This window comes from Schistocerca americana, chromosome 3, assembly GCF_021461395.2.
Source record: "Schistocerca americana isolate TAMUIC-IGC-003095 chromosome 3, iqSchAmer2.1, whole genome shotgun sequence".
NCBI classification, from domain to species: domain Eukaryota; kingdom Metazoa; phylum Arthropoda; class Insecta; order Orthoptera; family Acrididae; genus Schistocerca; species Schistocerca americana.
In genome coordinates, this window is record NC_060121.1 from 592,684,422 (window position 1) to 592,704,390 (window position 19,969).

General features: G+C 37.5%; 1 protein-coding gene across 3 annotated transcripts in view; it reads left to right on the forward strand.

Moving 5' to 3' along the window:
- Positions 1–19,665, forward strand: part of LOC124607431 — an 87,680-nt gene extending 68,015 nt beyond the window's left edge. The window contains exon 5 of one of the 3 annotated variants that reach the window (XR_006978831.1): positions 17,898–18,223. Coding sequence is in view for 1 of the 3 variants with exons in the window: in XM_047139758.1 (XP_046995714.1) it covers positions 19,273–19,367 (95 nt within the window). In the remaining 2 variants the exon portion in view is untranslated. Of the gene's footprint in view, positions 1–17,897; positions 18,224–19,272 lie in introns of those variants that run through there. The other 2 variants (XR_006978832.1, XM_047139758.1) reach the window with 2 other exon arrangements.
- The last annotated feature ends 304 nt before the right edge of the window (positions 19,666–19,969 follow it).

A 19,969-nucleotide genomic window follows, 5' to 3' on the forward strand; every position in this document is an offset into this window, starting at 1 on the left:
CTCATTAAAAATGTAACAAAGGATTTCAAGAATAAATCTGTAGCAGTACTTCTGTACTTTGCTAGATATATTATCCACACCAATGGAATTTTTATTTTTCGATTCTGGTTTTACCGTGCCAGAACCTGTATTTCATGAGAATGTCTAAGCATTTTAAGAAACGTAAAAATACTGTGATCAACAAATGTCTGTAAGTAACCGCTACACAAAATATTTTCTTTATATTGAAATGATACTTAAATCAGGACCCTAAGCTGTTGACAGGTGTTGATATACATCAATGGGGACAGTTGAAAATGTGTGCCTCGACCGGAACTCGAACCCGGGATCTCCTGCTTACATGTCTGGAAAAACAGATACCATCTTCATATAGTTAAGGCTAACCATCCATTGACCTTCTTCTTCTTCTTCTGTGCTGGACCCACACACATTGTTCGAACTCTTATGGGACTCGGTAAGATTGCCGCGAATAATGAGTGTAATGGTCAGCGGCACTACGAATGTAGAGTATGGACATTAAGTTGGGAATGTAGGTCTCACGGGGAGCTTGCAAGGGATAAATCCCTACAGTCACGCTATCCTCTGTGCACTCGGTGGCTCAGATGGATTGAGTGTCTGCCATGTAAGCAGGAGATCCTGGGTTTGAGTCCCTGTCTGGGCACACAGTTTCAACTGTCCCTGTTGATGTATATCAACGCCTGTTGACAGCTTAGGGTCTTGATTTAATTATTATTTCATTCTAAGAGAGCTGCAGGGTCAACGATGGTATCTGTTCTTTCAGACATGTCCGAAGGAACAGATACCATCTTCATATATTTTCTTTATACTCCTTTATATACCAAAATTTATATATCTGTCTTCAGTTGGTGAAATATTATTGATTGGTAATGCCCTAGGACCAAAAGAAAACATTTTAGTCCACATAGAGTTATTTGAAGTGTTTTTAAGAAAACATAGCAAAATACTTTAGATCACAGAACAAAATTAACATATTTATTTAGGAACTTATTCCTTTTGCTTGGAAGGCAAATGAAATGTTTTTGCAACAACATTTTACAGTGTCTTTTACATTTTTCACTGATATCTTCATATCCTTCATAATACCTTATATCATCTTCAGGTATGTCACTTTGGAAAATACAGTTTATCAGATTTTAAGCCCATTTCAGTTTTTGTTTTTTAGTGTCCAATAACTAGAATCCAATTCTCTCTCCATGGTTTAACAAAATAAATGTGCCTGCTCAACACTTATGTTTGTGCCACATGCAACAGATCTTACATCATTAAGCCACATTTCATCATTTACAACTTCAGCTTTCATAACAATGTCAGCACCTTTTCCTCCACATAAACCTCTCTTATTTCTTTAAAGTAAACACCCTTTTGTGCATTACCATTTTGGTCACAACATACGACACAAGAACCACTGTCTGCTCATTGTAAATTTTCACCCCTTTATTGGAGCAAACACCCTTTTTTGTGCATTACTACCTATAAAAACATCAGCTTCAGGCCTTCCTGCCTGTACTCAATAATCACTAGCTTTTACTGAAGCAAACTCCACTCCACTGTACTTCCTTCAGTATTATTACTTTTTCCCGTCATTAATCTCCTATCACCACAGTGCACATCCATTGTACCAAACTCCACAGTTATCATCCAGAATGAATACCAAGTCCTTCTACTTCCAAATTTAACTTTCATACAGAACATTGAACCCTCAGCATATAAAAACATGCTAAAACAAAAATTACTTCTTCCCCTATTTAGCAAGAATTTTTTATGCACAAAATGGCAGATGCTTTAAGTGTAGAACTGTCCCCTAATCCGCAAGAGTTGTTACATCAAATAGGATAGACCCCGGATAGAAAAGAGTGAAACAAAAATTAAAGAGCATAGTGGGTATAGAACTTGTATTATTTATTGACATACAAACAAATTTCACTTAACCCGGTAACAACCAGACACATGTAAGCACGTGACAGGCTTTTCTTGGTTCTAAATTCATAAAAAATTGAACTTTTCTTGTGTACAGAAATTTCAGCTACTTCATTGTTTTACAGAATTGACACATTTGTATTCAGTTTCTTTTGTACATTTCCCACAAACCATCATCTTAATCACACTGCACTTGGAAATAGTTTTATTACATTTGCAGAATTCAAGAACGTGACATTTACGGCGCTTCTGTGGAATTTCGTCTTCATCTTCATTTTCATTCTTTTCATACTTGTCTGTGGTCATACAAGGAAAGCGACTCTTCACATACTCAGAGCGTAGTTCATCTGCAAGCTGCTCTATAAAATATTTTCTTTTGATCTTCTTCCCAGTAACAGCCCTAAGTGCTACATAATCATTTATTCCTGATAGGTCAAGGATATCGTAGAAGGAGTGCACTGGCCACCTTGAGGAAGCCTTGACTGAATACTGCCTCACCATTTTGTCTACTATGTCAATCCCAGATTTTATTTTGTTGTAATAACATACAGTTTGTGGAGTTTTTTCCTCATTCGTATTTACAGTAATAATACGATGAAGGGAAGACATTACTAGCACATTTTTTGCTTTCTTTCCTTGATAGTGTGTCAAAGAAATATCATGTTTTAAAAGTTTTGTGGAATACAGAGGTCTCTTCAAGGACTTCAGAGCATGTGGTATTTACCGTTTCTACAATGGAAGTTGATTTGTATTTCAATTTTTTGGCTAGTTTGAGGAAGTGAAGTAATTGTCTGTAGTGACGTTTCTGCCTTTGCCCAGAAATGGTTCCTTAAGGTGTGTCACTGTATAATCTGAAATCCTTTTGTCTTAGGATCATGCAGTATCCTTACCAAGGTGAGGGAAACCATTGAGTATGTACTTGCTTTTAACATCTACAGTTAACCAGTAGTTTTGCCCATACTTGTCAGGCGCTGAAGCCATGAATTGTGTGAACAGGCACCTAGTTTTACCTGGTAAGAGCTGCTCATCTGTTGTTACGTCACTTCCAGGTTTGTAACACATTGTCCAGTTTTCTATTAATTTGTTACAGACAGCAGAAACCAATGCAAACTCATCATTCTACAATCATACAGAGCATGTAGACTTCTTGTCGAACCTCAGGAATCTCATAATCTCACAGAATCTATTTCAACTCATGGTATCCACACAAAATGGCAGCCCCCAGGAATCTGACCATAAGCTGTGAAGGTCTGTACTTCGGCAACCACTCACACCACAAGCATAAATAATTGCAATAAATGCTTCTAGTTCTTTGGTGCTCATTGACCAGCTGCCATTTCCTAGTACTCTGTGTGCCTATGTTATAGTACATTTCAAGATATGTTTCATTATACACTACTGGCCATTAAAATTGCTACACCAAGAAGAAATGCGGGTGATAAATGGGTATTCATTGGACAAATATATTGTACTAGAACTGATATGTGATTACATTTTCACGCAATTTGGGTGCATAGATCCTGAGAAATCAGTATCCAGAACAACCTCCTCTGGCCGTAATAACGGCCTTGATACACCTGAGTATTGAGCCAAACAGAGCTTGGATGGTGTGTACAGGTACAGCTGCCCATGCAGCTTCAACATGATACCACAGTTCATCAAGAGTAGTGACTGGCATATTGTGACGAGCCAGTTGCTCGGCCACCATTTACCAGACATTTTCAGTTGGTGAGAGAGCTGGAGAATGTGCTGGCCAGGGCAGCAGTCGAACATTTTCTGTATCCAGAAAGGCCCGTACAGGAACTGCAACATGCGGTCGTGCATTATCCTGCTGAAATGTAGGGTTTTGCAGGGATCGAATGAAGGGTAGAGCCACAGGTCGTAACACATCTGAAATGTAACGTCCAGTGTTCAAAGTGCCGTCACGCGAACAAGAGGTGACCGAGACGTGTAACCAGTGGCACCCCATACCATCATGCCGAGTGATACGACAGTATGGCGATGGTGAATACATGCTTCCAATGTGCGTTCACCGTGATGTCACCAAATACAGAAGCGACCATCATGATGCTATAAACAGAACCTGGATTCATCCAAAAAAATGACGTTTTGCCATTCGTGCACTGAGGTTCATCGTTGAGTACACCATCGCAGGTGCTCCTGTCTGTGATGCAACATCAAGGGTAACCACAGCCATGGTCTGCAAGCTGATAGTCCATACTGCTGCAAACTTCATCAAGCCGTTCATGCAGATGGTTGTTGTCTTGCAAACGTCCCCATCTGTTGACTCAGGGATCAAGATGTGGCTGCACGAGCTGTTACAGCCATACGGATAAGATGCCTGTCATCTCGACTGCTAGTGATACGAGGCCGTTGGGCTCCAGCATGGCGCTCTGTATTACCCCCCTGAACCCACTGATTCCATATTCTGCTAACAGTCATTGGATCTCGACAAATGCGAGCAGCAATGTCGCAATACGATAAACCGCAATTGCGATAGGCTACAATCCAACCTTTATCAAAGTTGGAAATGTGATGGTATGCATTTCTCCTCCTTACACGAGGCATCATAACAACGTTTCACCAGGCAACGCCGGTCAACTGCTGTTTGTGTATGAGAAATCGGTTGGAAACTTTCCTAATGTTAGCACATTGTAGGTGTCGCCAGCGGTGCCAACTTTGTGTGAATGCTCTGAAAAGCTAATCATTTGCGTATCACAGCATCTTCTTCCTGTCACTTAAATTTCGTGTCTGTAGCACGTCATCTTCGTGGTGTAGCAATTTTAATGGCCAGTAGTGTATAATTGTCTATGAACAAGTGCCAAGCACGTGATACAAGTTCATCACTTACATTTGTTTTTACATGTGGTGTAGGTCCAGGAGAGTCTCTCAAAATATTGTGATTAGGAAGACACCCACCTTGTGAATTAGGCACTGCTTCTACCCAGACTGTTCCATCAGAAGCAACTTCTTTATGTCTTTCATCAGACGATGAAGAAGCAGTCACTTGTTCTACACTCTGTGGATCAGGATTATCTCCTCTTCTGTTAAATGATTCTACTTGATCTATAGAGCATGAATAATAGAATAAATGTAAGAAAGCCACCATAAAATCTAAATGAAGTGCAGTAACATTATATGTAGATAAGAATATGTTGATTATAAATTAGCAGCAATAATAATAATAATATACTTACTAGACTGTAAACTTGCATTATCTGTATCTGAAGAATCAGAATTATTAGTATAAGGTGATTAACTGTCTCTCAATGTCCGTGGTAAAAACTCTTCCTCTGAATTGTCAGAGAAAAGTTCGCCACCATCTGAATCACACTCCATAACTCTTTGTAACTCTGCAAGAATCTCTTCATCTTGTAAATATTCTTTTCGATTCATCTTCAGCTCACAGTCACCTTTGAAAGACTTCTTACAAGGGAATGATGAACAATGGTGAACCCCGAGTCCACTGTTGTCATTTCATACAGCAATAATATGAACGAAAGTAAATTATTGCACTACAGAGTAAAGTAGCCGAGACTAGAGAATGCATGAGATAAAAGTATGGCATAACAATAAAAAAAATTATAGCTTTTTTCTAAAGGGGTCAATATGACCCCTCTGGGCAAGGTAAAACTGGAAAAATGTGATAATCAATTAGGCGAAATGCCCTGTTTTTTAATATAACGAAAGTACATGTCAAAAAAAATTCTATTCTATTCTAAATAAATGTCATGAAAGTAAATGTTGCTTTAATTATTCTTCAAAACATAGCTATCACTTAAAAACAGGAAAGGGTCCTTTTGACCCCTCTGGGCATTCGAGTGCTAATGTGCTGTTCATTAACTATTTGTCACTGTCTTATTTAAATTCTTCTTTCACATCTACATAAAATACATTGATTCAGTGGGGCAACATGAAAGTTCAATAGATATACAAAAATAATATTAAACATAAGAAAATATATCTATCATAGTAAATACAAGTAAATTGTATACAGCTCAAGAAATTGCAGTTATTTTGTGAGAGATGGTGTGGTGCTCTCTATACGCTTCCCTGAAACTAGTACACAAGAAATATCAAAGGTTCACTGGATGACAAATAATTATTGACAGCAAAAAGAAATGCTGTAATGTCATTTTTCAGATTCCAGAGTCTTTTTACAAAAATATCATGACAAAATAACATTGAAATGACACAAATACTAACGCATTACATACCACAAAGAAAGTTGTATTAAGAACTGAGGAAATGCTCAGGATTTGAGCTTTTCAAATGATTATTACCTAAAAAATTACTCTAAAAATGGACAAAGGGCTCTGTAAAACACTAATTACTTATCATGAAAGAACATTGTAAAATACGAATCATGACTTATTTACAACTTGTAGAGAAATAACACAGTCTAAGCAAAAATAATAAGTTACCATTTTTAAAGTGTTTGCACAAACATTTACGGAAAACTGTAACTACATAGTTCATTACTTATGGTAGAAAACATTTTGTTTTTGTCACTTTTTTTGTGGAATTTATATAATTTTTTGTTGTTCTTGCAGCTACTGCCATGTTGCTTTCCAGAACGAAAATTGTTACCATTTGCTGTATTGTGTTCCTTCTGATGATAATTGTTACCATTGTGGTTACTATGTTCCCTCTTGTTATGATTATTACTGTGCCGATTTTGATTGTTACCTCTTTCAACATGTGTGTGCCAGTTTTGTGGTTGTATTTCCCAGTATTTTTCCAAAACTCTGTCTAATTTATCTACATATTTCAAAATATGTCATCTGACTTATAGACTATGCCCCATTGTACCTCAGCAGGTAAGTTCCATTTTAAAGCATCAAAGGTTTGCTTATATGAGCTAATTTTTTAAGTTGACTTTTGCAAAACTGTTTCATGCTAATATGTTCTCTGTACTTTGGTCCATTGAGAAATTCACTTCTTATTCTAGCTTGTTCAGTCTCCGACCAAGATCCATCTAAAATCCTTTCTCAAAATCTGATAATCCCAACTTAATGCTTCACCTTCTAAAAACTTCTTAACAAACTTGACTTTCATAATCTCAGTCATATTAGACACAAAATTATCTCAGCAATGCTGCAGAAAATCTACAGGATGTAAACTACCTTCACCGGAAAAGTTTTTCACTGGAATGTTGCAATACATGATGCTAACATTGTTTATAAAATTTCTATTAATACATCATTGGACACTTCAACTTTTTTGCACAGGACACAAACACTACTTTTTAGGCTGCAGGTTTTGTTGTTCCTTAATTTTACATTTTCTACAAATGAACCATGGACCTTGCCATCGGTGGGGAGGCTTGCGTGCCTCAGTGATACAGATAGCCATACCGTAGGTGCAACCACAACGGAGGGGTATCTGTTGAGAGGCCAGACAAACTTGTGGTTCCTGAAGAGGTGCAGCAGCCTTTTCAGTAGTTTCAGGGGGAACAGTCTGGATGATTGACTGACCTGGCCTTGTAACATTAACCAAAACGGCCTTGCTGTGCTGGTACTGCGAACGGCTGAAAGCAAGGGGAAACTACGGCCGTAATTTTTCCCGAGGGCATGCAGCTTTACTATATGATTAAATGATGATGGCGTCCTCTTGGGTAAAATATTCTGGAGGTAAAATAGTCCCCCATTCGGATCTCCGGGCGGGGACTACTCAAGAGGACGGGGTTATCAGGAGAAAGAAAACTGGCGTTCTACAGATCGGAGCGTGGAATGTCATATCCCTTAATCGAGCAGGTAGGTTAGAAAATTTAAAAAGGGAAATGGATAGGTTAAAGTTAGATATAGTGGGAATTAGTGAAGTTTGGTGGCAGGAGGAACAAGACTTTTGATCAGGCGAATACAGGGTTATAAATGCAAAATCAAATAGGGGTAATGCAGGAGTAGGTTTAATAATGAATAAAAAAGTAGGAGTGTGGATAAGCTACTACAAACAGCATAGTGAACGCATTATTGTGGCCAAGATAGACACGAAGCCCATGCCTACCACAGTAGTTCAAGTCTATATGCCAACTAGCTCTGCAGATGACGAAGAAATTGAAGAAATGTATGATGAAATAAAAGAAATTATTCAGATAGTGAAGGGAGACGAAAATTTAATAGTCATGGGTGACTGGAATTCGAGAGTAGGAAAAGGGAGAGAAGGAAACGTAGTAGGTGAATATGGATTGGGGGAAGAAATGAAAGAGGAAGCCGCCTGGTAGAATTTTGCACAGAGCACAACTTAATCGTAGCTAACACTTGGTTCAAGAATCATAAAAGAAGGTTGTATACATGGAAGAAGCCTGGAGATACTAACAGGTTTCAGATAGATTATATAATGGTAAGACAGAGATTTAGGAACCAGGTTTTAAATTGTAAGACATTTCCAGGGGCAGATGTGGACTCTGACCACAATCTGTTGGTTATGAACTGTAGATTAAAACTGAAGAAACTGCAAGAAGGTGGGGATTTAAGGAGATGGGACCTGGATAAACTGAAAGAACCAGAGGTTGTACAGAGTTTCAAGGAGAGCATAATGGAACAATTGACAGGAATGGGGGAAAGAAATACAGTGGAAGAAGAATGGATAGCTTTGAGGGATGAAGTAGTGAATGCAGCAGAGGAAAAAGTAGGTAAAAAGACGAGGGCTGCTAGAAATCCTTGGGTAACAGAAGAGATAATGAATTTAATTGATGAAAGGAGAAAATACAAAATGCAGTAAATGAAGCAGTAAAAAAGAATTCAAACGTCTCAAAAATGAGATCGACAGGAAGTGCAAAATGGCTAAGCGGGGATGGCTAGAGGACAAATGTAAGGATGTAGAGGCTTATCTCACAAGGGGTAAGATAGATACTGCCTACAGGAAAATTAAAGAGACCTTTGGACAAAAGAGAACCACTTGTATGAATATCAAGAGCTCAGATGGAAACCCAGTTCTAAGCAAAGAGGAGAAAGCAGAAAGGTGGAAGGAGTATATAGAGGGCCTATACAAGGGCGATGTACTTGAGGACAAAATTATGGAAATGGAAGAGGATGTAGATTAAGAAGAAATGGGAGATATGGTACTGCTTGAAGAGTTTGACAGAGCACTGAAAGACCTGAGTCGAAACAAGGCCCCGGGAGTAGACAACATTCCATTAGAACTACTGACAGCCTTGAGAGAGCCAGTCCTGACAAAACTCTACCATCTGGTGAGCAAGATATATCAGACAGGCGAAATAACCTCAGACTGCAAGAAGAATATAATTATTCCAATCCCAAAGAAAGCAAGTGTTGACAGATGTGAAAATTACCGAATTATCAGTTTAATAAGTCACGGCTGCAAAATACTAACTTGAATTCTTTACAGACGAATGAAAAAACTAGTAGAAGCCAACCTCAGGGAAGATCAGTTTGGATTCTGTAGAAATATTGCAACACGTGAGGCAATACTTACCCTACAACTTATCTTAGAAGCTAGATTAAGGAAAGGCAAACCTATGTTTCTAGCATTTGTAGACTTAGAGAAAGCTTTTGACAATGTTGACTGGAATGCTCTCTTTCAAATTCTGAAGGTGGCAGGGGTAAAATACAGGGAGTGAAAGGCTATTTACAATTTGTACAGAAACCAGATGGCAGTTATAAGAGTCGAGGGACATGAAAGGGAAGCAGTGGTTGGGAAGGGAGTGAGACAGGGTTGTAGCCTATCCCCGATGTTATTCAATCTGTATATTGAGCAAGCAGTGAAGGAAACAAAAGAAAAATTCGGAGTAGGTATTAAAATCGATGGAGAAGAAATAAAACTTTGAGGTTTGCCGATGACGTTGTAATTCTGTCAGAGACAGCAAAGGACTTGGAAGAGCAGTTGAATGGAATGGATAGTGTCTTAAAAGGAGGATATAAGATGAACACAACAAAAGCAAAACGAGGATCATGGAATGTAGTCGAATTAAGTCAGGTGATGCTGAGGGAATTAGATTAGGAAATGAGACACTTAAAGTAGTAAAGGAGTTTTGCTATTTGGGGAGCAAAATAACTGATAATGGTCGGAGTAGAGAGGATATAAAATGTAGACTGGCAATGGCAAGGAAAGCGTTTCTGAAGAAGAGAAATTTGTTAACACCGAGTATAGATTTAAGTTTCAGGAAGTGTTTCTGAAAGTATTTGTATGGAGTGTAGCCATGTATGGAAGTGAAACATGGACGATAAATAGTTTGGACAAGAAAAGAATAGAAGCTTTCGAAATGTGGTGCTACAGAAGAATGCTGAAGATTAGATGGGTAGATCACATAACTAATGAGGAGGTGTTGAATAGAATTGGGGAGAAGAGAAATTTGTGGCACAACTTGACTAGAAGAAGGGATCGGTTGGTAGGACATGTTCTGAGGCATCAAGGGATCACCAATTTAGAATTGGAGGGCAGCGTGGAGGGTAAATATCGTAGAGGAAGACCAAGAGAGAAACACACTAAGCAGATTCAGAAGGATGTAGGTTGCAGTAGTTATTGGGAGATGAAGAAACTTGCACAGGATAGAGTAGCATGGAGAGCTGCATCAAACCAGTCTCAGGACTGAAGACCACAACAACAACAATAACAACAACAAATTTATTATGTACCGTCTTCACCTGTTCAACAAAATAGCTTTCAAGTGCCAGTTTGATATCAACATTGGTTTCCCAAGTTGAAATTTGACTATTTACGTTTCTGACAACAGTACTTATTTCCTCATGCAGTTTTTCAGAAGCAATTTTGTTTTTTCCCTATCTTTAGTGATTTCATCTTTAACATTTTTGACTTCAGTGTTGCATTTAAGTTCAACAGACTCTACTCGAACATCTAATGTACCAATTTTTTGATTGATATAATGGAAGGAAACATTCCACGTGGGAAAAATTATATATAAAAACAAAGATGAGGTGACTTACCGAACAAAAGCGCTGGCAGGTCGATAGACACACAAACAAACACAAACATACACACAAAATTCAAGCTTTCGCAACAAAATGTTGCCTCATCAGGAAAGAGGGAAGGAGAGGGGAAGACGAAAGGAAGTGGGTTTTAAGGGAGAGGGTAAGGAGTCATTCCAATCCCGGGAGCGGAAAGACTTACCTTAGGGGGAAAAAAGGACAGGTATACACTCGCACACACGCACATTACTTCCTTGTTTACTATTTTCAAGTTGCTCATTGATTTTTGTCCTTATGATCATTATTCAATTCATTTTTATTAACTGATCCTTATTATCATTGCTAAAGACAAAGATTCTGTAACTTACCAAACGAAATCGTTGGTGCGTTGATAGAGTCAATAAAACAGAAACACACACACAAATTTCAAGCTTTCGCAACCCACGGTTGCTTCATCTTTTATAACCGATCCTTATTATCATTACTCATTTTATTAACAATGTCATTATCATCATCTCGTTTTATTGATTTATATGACTTATTGGTGTGTCTTTTTTTTTTTCTGCTTCATCGGTAAAGCTTTTCTGTTCTTTAAGTCTCCCATGTATGTATTACTCCCCATTGTTTCAGACTCTTGTTTAGTGTCATTGTTAATGATCATTTAGTGAAACCCTTTACCACTGGAAGGAAAAAAATGAGGAAAATATTTCCAGTATTTAACTTAGTTGTTGGATGCCGGCATTGGTAATTGTTCACCTCACTTTTTATTTTTCATCTTTTTTTTCTCCTATATTGCAAACTCCTTTTGCTTCTGTTGCTGCTGGTTCATATTTGGCTGATCGTTCATGTAAAATTTTCACAGTGTATGTAATTTTAATCTGCAATAAGAAAAATAACCTAACGTAGTATTCACATTTTACTTTAAGAAAATCCCAGATGATACCACCATATCCTCACCATCACCACCCTCTTGTAGCCAAAAGTCGATTTATTAATTTTGAAGTAAATTAATAACAGCTGGTCACATTTTCACAGCACTTGGCGCAGTGTGTTAGTGACACACTGCAGGGAGAAATAGCAATGGTAGCATTGTTATTAACAGTTTTCATAATAGTGATCTTTTATTATTCTTCTTTGTTGTAAGTTGTGGGCGAATAGTCCATTCTCACACTTTGTATACTGATCTAGAGGATGCTCAGCTTCATTATTTTTTAAATAATAATAATACTAATAATTTGAACACTGGTGGACTTTCTGTTGTTGAATAGATATGTTTTCAGTTATTTCACTTCACAATACAAGTCATCATCAACCACCATGCTAACGCAACACATGTAACTTGTACTGGGTACTCCATCATTGCATTTCAAACTCATACTATGAACTGACCAAAGATAAAGATTTACCTCTAACAACATGTAACATAGAACATACTATCATGTATCGATCTATTTGTGTAAAATCATCTTTGAAACGGACATTTCAAAAATAAAGTACAAATAATTGTTTATCATGGCTTATCTTTTTAAGAAGTCAATAATCATGACTGTAATTGCATTAAGTGTGTATACAGGGTGTTACAAAAAGGTACGGCCAAACTTTCAGGAAATATTCCTCAAACACGAATAAGGAAAAGATGTTATGTGGACATGTGTCCGGAAACACTTAATTTCCATGTTAGAGCTCATTTTAGTTTAGTCAGTATGTGCTGTACTTCCTCGATTCGCCGCCATGATTTCACACGGGATACTCTACCTGTGCTGCTAGAACATGTGCCTTTACAAGTACGACACAACATGTGGTTCATGCACGATGGAGCTCCTGCACATATCAGTCCAAGTGTTCTTATGCTTCTCAACAACAGATTCGGTGACCGATGGATTGGCAGAGGCGGACCAATTCCATGGCCTCCACGCTCTCCTGACCTCAACCCTCTTGACTTTCATGTATGGGGGCATTTGAAAGCTCTTGTCTACGCAACCCCGGTATCAAATGTAGAGACTCTTCGTGCTCGTATTGTGGACGGCTGCGATACAATACGCCATTCTCCAGGGCTGCATCAGCGCATCAGGGATTCCATGTGACAGAGGGTGGATGCATGTATCCTCGCCAACGGAGGACATTTTGAACATTTCCTGTAACAAAGTGTTTGAAGTCACACTGGTACGTTCTGTTGCTGTGTGTTTCCATTCCATGATTAATGTGATTTGAAGATAACTAATAAAATGAGCTCTAACATGGAAAGTAAGCATTTCCAGACACATATCCACATAACATATTTTCTTTGTGTGTGAGGAACGTTTCCTGAAAGTTCGGCCGTACCTTTTTGTAACACCCTGTATATCTTGACGTTTATACATTTTCGTATAGCTAGATGGTAGTTGATTTCTGGGCTTTGAGTCTTCAGCTTGGGAATCGGTCATTTCATATGATCCAAGATTGGTCAGTACATTTACCTCACCATAACCAGTTTTGTTACAATGCACCTCAAATGCTTCATGGTATCTTTAGTCAGAGGTTCTAATTTTTGTCGTCGTTTGTTTTGGTTTTCCATGAGTGTCTTTCATGTGATTTCCTAAGTCTTGACATAGTTGTGGAAATTTATCATTAATACTCTGTTGGAATTTACCATGACTGTCTATTACTTGTATGAATCTATTATTGATCTTCGAAAATTTTTCATTTGATTGTTCTATTACTTGTGAAAACTTTTGATTTGACTGTCTCTGTATGTCTTCCATTTTTTGTAATTACATATCCATATTAACCTCTGTCGACATTTTCCTTGTTATCATCAGCATAAACAAACTCACAAATATTACCAAATCACCACACTACTCCCACAAAAACAATTTTGAAGTGAAATACTGGTGTAGTTCACCGTAGTTGTACCGCATGTAGGCGAAGGTCTGCTCATCAACGATTGTGTGATGATGACACAATGGTTTAGACTGCATACTGGCATTGCGGTACTGTAGACTGCACTCTGGCGATGTATCAACTGTGTACTGACTGGACACTGCTTGCTGTCTTGTCATATTGTCCATGGCTGCATGTTTTGTCAGTTTAGAGATGCTCTTAGCCCAGGCATATTGGAGTTGTTGCTTATGATCCCTATTGCATGTCTTCTCTTTGCTACTTTATTATGGAATTTCTTTCTTTCAATCCGTTTTTGATTTGCCACTTTCCACTTATAACCATATGTTTGCCACATGGTGTCTTTATTAATGACTGGTGTCTGTTGTGTTTAGCTTGTGTGGGGATGTTTTGACTGTTTGAGCAACATCTGTTCTAGACCTATTATTCCGTACACCTACACCTAAGATTGCTGTCTTAACCCTTCTTTTTTAGACTGGTATAGAGATTCAACCTTGCAACTCCTGTGATTTATCTCAGGGTCCAGCAATGCTCTACCCTGTTCTTCTTCGCCATCAAACTTCTCTCTTCTGTGCAGATTTCTATAAGTGAAGTGGCTATGAAATAAAACAGTGCTTTTCTATTTAAATAAAGTGTGGATTGTTTGCAGTTAACTCTGTATATTGTCACAAACCTTAATAAACCATTACACATTACATGGAAATTTACTACTCTCAGAACCAACTAACATTGCTGTCTCAAAGACATCTCATTAACATGTATGAAACAACACTTGCTTATATACATCATATTCATCTTCCATGATGCAGAAGGTCTTCCATGGTGCCAGTGTTCCTTTGTACCTCCTTGCTCCATGGAGATTACAAATTCACTCTGGCAGGTAGAGTCTGCACCTGTCTGGCAACACTTTCCCACTGTATGTGGCCCGATGTTTACAAACAAATTGTGATCATGTATTTCTTTGCTATGAGCTCTATATTTGATGTATGTGATACATGCCCTTCCTTCAATGGCATGGATCACTACAAGTTTTACTCATATGTCTCTCACAGAGTTTTGCAATGATTCAGAGTGCAAATGTGGTTGAATTATGTTGTAAAAATTCTGAAATACTTGTTTCTTTGGTAAAAATTCTCAGCAATATGGACACCTAAAATTTTTAAGTCTCCATCCTAGTTATTCTTTCCTCACCTGTGTTAGTCCTCTGTGTACCAGTGGTTTAGTGCCCCTAGACATGCAGAACAGAATATGATGTGTCTATTTGAAATTGAGAGCGAGACCATTCACAGAAAACTACTTGTTAATACTTTTAAGAATATTGAGTACCATTCTTTGAGTTGTTGTATGCATGTTTGGATTGATTACAGTACTAGTTTTGTAGCAAACAGAACCAATTCAGTTTATTGTATATTGGGCAGAATTGTTTGCGTATATGAGAAACAATAGTGAGTCTTGTAAAACTTCGGAAGTGACTTCTCCCCAGCCGGAAGAGTCTCCCTGATTATAACAGTTCAATTATTAAGTACCACTTTTTGCATTCATTTGGTTAAATATGACATCATCCATCAATTCCAGAAAACCTCAGTTTGGTTAGGAGAATAATGTAATTTGAACAGTCAAATGCCAACCATTGCTATTTTGTTATTTAATTCTTGTAAAATTTGATGAGTGAATGTGTAAATGGCAATTTCTATGGAGCAACTCTTCTGAAATCCAAACTGTAACCTCTGAAGATATTGTTGTTCATCAGGTAGGATACTATTCTGGCATACCTTACCTTCTCAAAAATTTTGGAAAATGATGCCAGTAGCGAAACAGGTCAGTAGCTGTTGACATTCCTCCTTTCACCTTTCTTACAGAGTGGTTTAACAATGTTATATTTCAGTCTCTTTGCAAAAATGCTCTAAGTTAGCGATGCATTACATATTTAAGGGCCTGGTTGCCTTTCTATAATGACAGAGAGAAATACTGCACAATAAACTCAGTTTCAGTGTAGGAAACAGGGGGCTAGGACAACCGTTTTGTCTCCAGTGTTAAATGAAATCAGCCAGTCAATCAGTATAGAGAAAGTATTTTATGTGAGTTGCTTTTCAACATACTGCTTTGATTTTTCTCTTGAACTGTTTGTCCCTGTATTTTCTGCTACATTTAAGGAAATATATCTGCTCTCTATGAATGATAATTTATCCATTTAAATCAATAGTGATGATGATATCCTGTTCTGTCTCAATTACCTTAAGCAGAAAATAATGATAAGAATGTATCATGGATTAGATTAAATTTTATGTCCAAATTGGTTCCCTATAAATTCAATCCCAGGTGATTTCTTTCGAAATGTTCTGAAAAATGTTTATCCTATAGCTGATTTCCACTCAGGAGTATCTGTAAAGTAAGGCACTATTTTGTTTATCCTAATTAATTGTAAATAATAATCAGAGAAAGCCTATTTTACAATGTAGTCAGTTTTTTTCCTTGCTTTGAGCTTCATGAAAGAAAACATTATCAGTGAGATTCCTGCTCACTTTATCTACCCATGCAAGGAATTTAATTACCGAGATCAAACTACAAGATCCGGATAAAGCTTCCAGATCGTGTTTTGTATTAGAGTTCTTGGAAAATCCCCACAGACAATTAAATCAATTAAATGCTTGCTTTTGGCTGACAGACGGCATAAGGAAGCCATATGCCTTTTGCCAGTGGGGTCTACACAGCGTGGTGAGGAACAGTCTAAAAAGCTTATAAGAATTTTGCAGGGTTGGCTGTTCTGAGAAATAATTATTAAGAAAAAATTTGATATGTTTTGCTTTTCCCAATTTAGTTAGCATTTAAGTCAGCCAGTCAGATCATTGTGCACACAAATGCAAACATCCTGCCAGAAACAACGTACCAGTCATGTTCTTAATTTGGTTTCCTTGAACCCAACAACTGTAGCTTTTCCTCACCTAGCCTAAATTTATCGCATTAGAAAAAGGCACATTTTAACTTGGCTAGTGATTATCTGACCAGTTGGTAACTCACAGACTTTACTGCATTTTAGCATGTGCAACTCCTTGAATTTGCATAACCCACAAACTGACTGGCTAAATTCAGTCCCAATTAAATAGGAAATGCCACAACACATTGAACTTTTTTCTTAATGGTAAAATCTCAACAGATGTTTCTGACTACTCTGTGTACAGTTACAATTAAAAGTGTACTATTTTTCAGTATCAGCTCGGTTCATTTCTGTGTACTGATCACTACAAAATCTACTTGTTTCAGTGTTTTGAACTTGTGTTCTGTCCCAATGTATGTAACAACTCCACCTTTTCCCGTATTAGTTTTACATGAGTAAGAAGCTAGAGTATAATCCTTTATATTTAGCTTCTCAAACCCTATGGTTATGGGTGCTCAGACAGTCACAGGATGTCTATCTTTTCAGAGCTCTCTAAATCCTCCAAACAGACAAGCTTTCTACCATAGGGGATTTTTACTCAATCCCCTAATATTCGGATGAAATAAACTGATCCTACTTTTCTGTACATTCTTAATCATTTTCTGAGGCTCCTCTGTTGTTTTAACTTCTTTCACAAGATGGTGCTCGAATCCTGACTCTAACATAAAACAGTTAACTGTCTGATACCAGTAACCATAGATATTGTGTGATTGTGGCCCCCATGATATTTTCTTCAAGAAGCGCAACCAATCTATCTTTCGTTCCCTTATTCATGTCTTGGCTGTGTCTAGGATATTCCCATCTCCCAGTTGTAACAACAGGCACTGCACTCACAAAATAAATAAACAGGAGGGTTCATTTCAGTCGGCAACAACCTTCTCAACTCATATTCACATGACTCACAGAGTTGTAAGTGATGGTTGGTCATGACACAAAATGAGCTCCACTTAGTTGCTTAGTCTTAAGTTGCTGCTCTTATTCCATCCAAGTCACACCTAACCTTGCAATTTTTGCCTTTAGCCAGATTATTCCTTACTCCATCTATTGTGATTGCCTGATCCTCTTTGTAAAATCCTTACACAAATTACCTCTGTCTCCTGACTAAGGTTAGCACTTGGCTTCACAATAGGTGTGGCCTGGTACCCTGTTCTTAATTTATCTTGTACCATTTGGTCTACACCCCTGCTTGCTAACTAGCAGTAAGTCTCTTTTCTTCCTAATCTCTTGTTTTACTGATCTACACATCATTTCTTTGCTAGAAGCCTGCTGCACCTGCCATAACCTACAGCTGGATGAGGGTCTTCCTCTCTTACTTAAGGCAACAAGTCAAATGTATTAGATGCTGTAAGCTCAAATGAAGTTGAGGTTGTTTCTCTTTAACCCATTACTTGTTACCCTTATCCAGTGCCTTTGGTCTTTTTTTTCCCTTCAATGTATTTAGTTCAAATTCCACATGATTTAATTCTGATGTATGATATGATGTAAAAAGTTTGTTATTTTCATGTTAAACAAGAACTCAGCACTCATTTAACTGCAGTATGTGTTAATTAACTTGTTTGCAATAAAATGAAACTTTTAATTACTACTTGCCACAAGTATTACTTGACATTAGACATTGCTCCCAATTTGCTAAATATGCCCTACTATTCACTATGTGATTTTATATGGTAATTTAAATACAATACTTCAGATCACAAAATCTTGAGTTGCTCAAATGAAAAAGATGTAAAGGAATGAACTTACATAGAAAATATGATTCGAATAATAACTTTTCCCTATGAAGAGTGTCTATTTTTCACTAGTTATACAGGTGCAGCTACAGACAGGTGAATGATTCACACTGATTCCCCACTTTTCAGCCTATTGGAGAAAAGCATACTGCAATATTTCTCAAAAATTTTAAAGTTATCTTCCTGAGTCATTTTGGAAGATTATAATCTGAACTGGGGGAAAGTGCATTGATATGAATTTCAATGTTACAGTGAATTCAAAGAACAGTTTAAGAATAAACATTGGTCTGATGGGACACAATCGAAACTTAAGGATGGAGCTACTGCGCCTTACCATTTGAAATGGTGAGCTTTTCAACAGTTCATGACAATGGAATAATTTAAATATTTGGACGAACATGCTAGGAAGGACAATCTGTTGGAATAAGTGACCAGCAGATAGCCTTTCCGTATAAAAAAATTGCTTTTAGCTGTAGGTTGGAGTATTGTTTCTCTGCTCTTCAACTATTTGGATGAGGTGGATACTAGTGGGCAAAAAAAAAAAAAAAAAAAAGTTCTTGCTGGGGATGGGCTTGAGCGTCAAGAGAGCAATATTCAGAGGAATACCCTCATGTCTGGTGAGGTCAAAATTCAAATTCGAATTCACGTAATCAACTTCACTGAAATTATTGTAATAATGATAATAATAATCGCAGCAATAAATATTTTGCATCACACCTTTACCTTGAAATTCATGGCACAAAAAATTGGCTCTGAGGCATGCATATATATTCATGTACAATGTATACAGATCACCAAAAAAGTGAATATTTTGTGTAACGACAAAATTGTCTGTTTCCCACAGGCAGTTTCTCACAATACTCCTGAGCAATGCCAGTACATGATGGAACATTCACTTTTTCAGATGCAAGTATGAAGCCATCACAGCATACCATCAATGTGATCATCAAGCCAGCCTTGGTCCGCATTGTCCTACACTTTGATGACTATTCTGCATAAGTCGCACAGAGTGTGTGGTCATTGTCAATGTCGAAAAACAGCTTTTTAATGTGTTAGATTGGAATCATGTTCAAGGAACAACTTATACTGTAATTATTCAGTATAGATAGTGACTGACATCGGATAGTTAGACTTTAGACACATATTATAAAAACCATTACAATTTATTCCTGAGACAATTTTGGAACACACATATATCATTAAAGGTGTGAAGTTTTTTGTTTTCTTACCAAGCTCTTCAGGAGAGATATTACTTTTGCACATGAGTAAAATTCTTCTGGCATCTTTTTTATAACCAAAATTTTGTATCTCTTCTTTCTTGTCCATGTCGCCTTGAATTTGAATTACTGTAATGAACTGTTTTTCTCAGCATTGCTTAATGAGAATAACCAAACTTACCTTTCTTTCATTTGCAAATGTATTCGTGCTTACAATAACATCTCTGTCATTTTCGAGGTACAGTAATTTTTGTTTTCGTTCAGAAGTGACTTTTGATGTAACAACTTCACCATTACTCACGAAAATAGCTCAAATACTGTAATGTACACTGCAGAGCCAAAGAAACTGGTACACCTGCCTAATATCGTGTAGCGCACCCATGA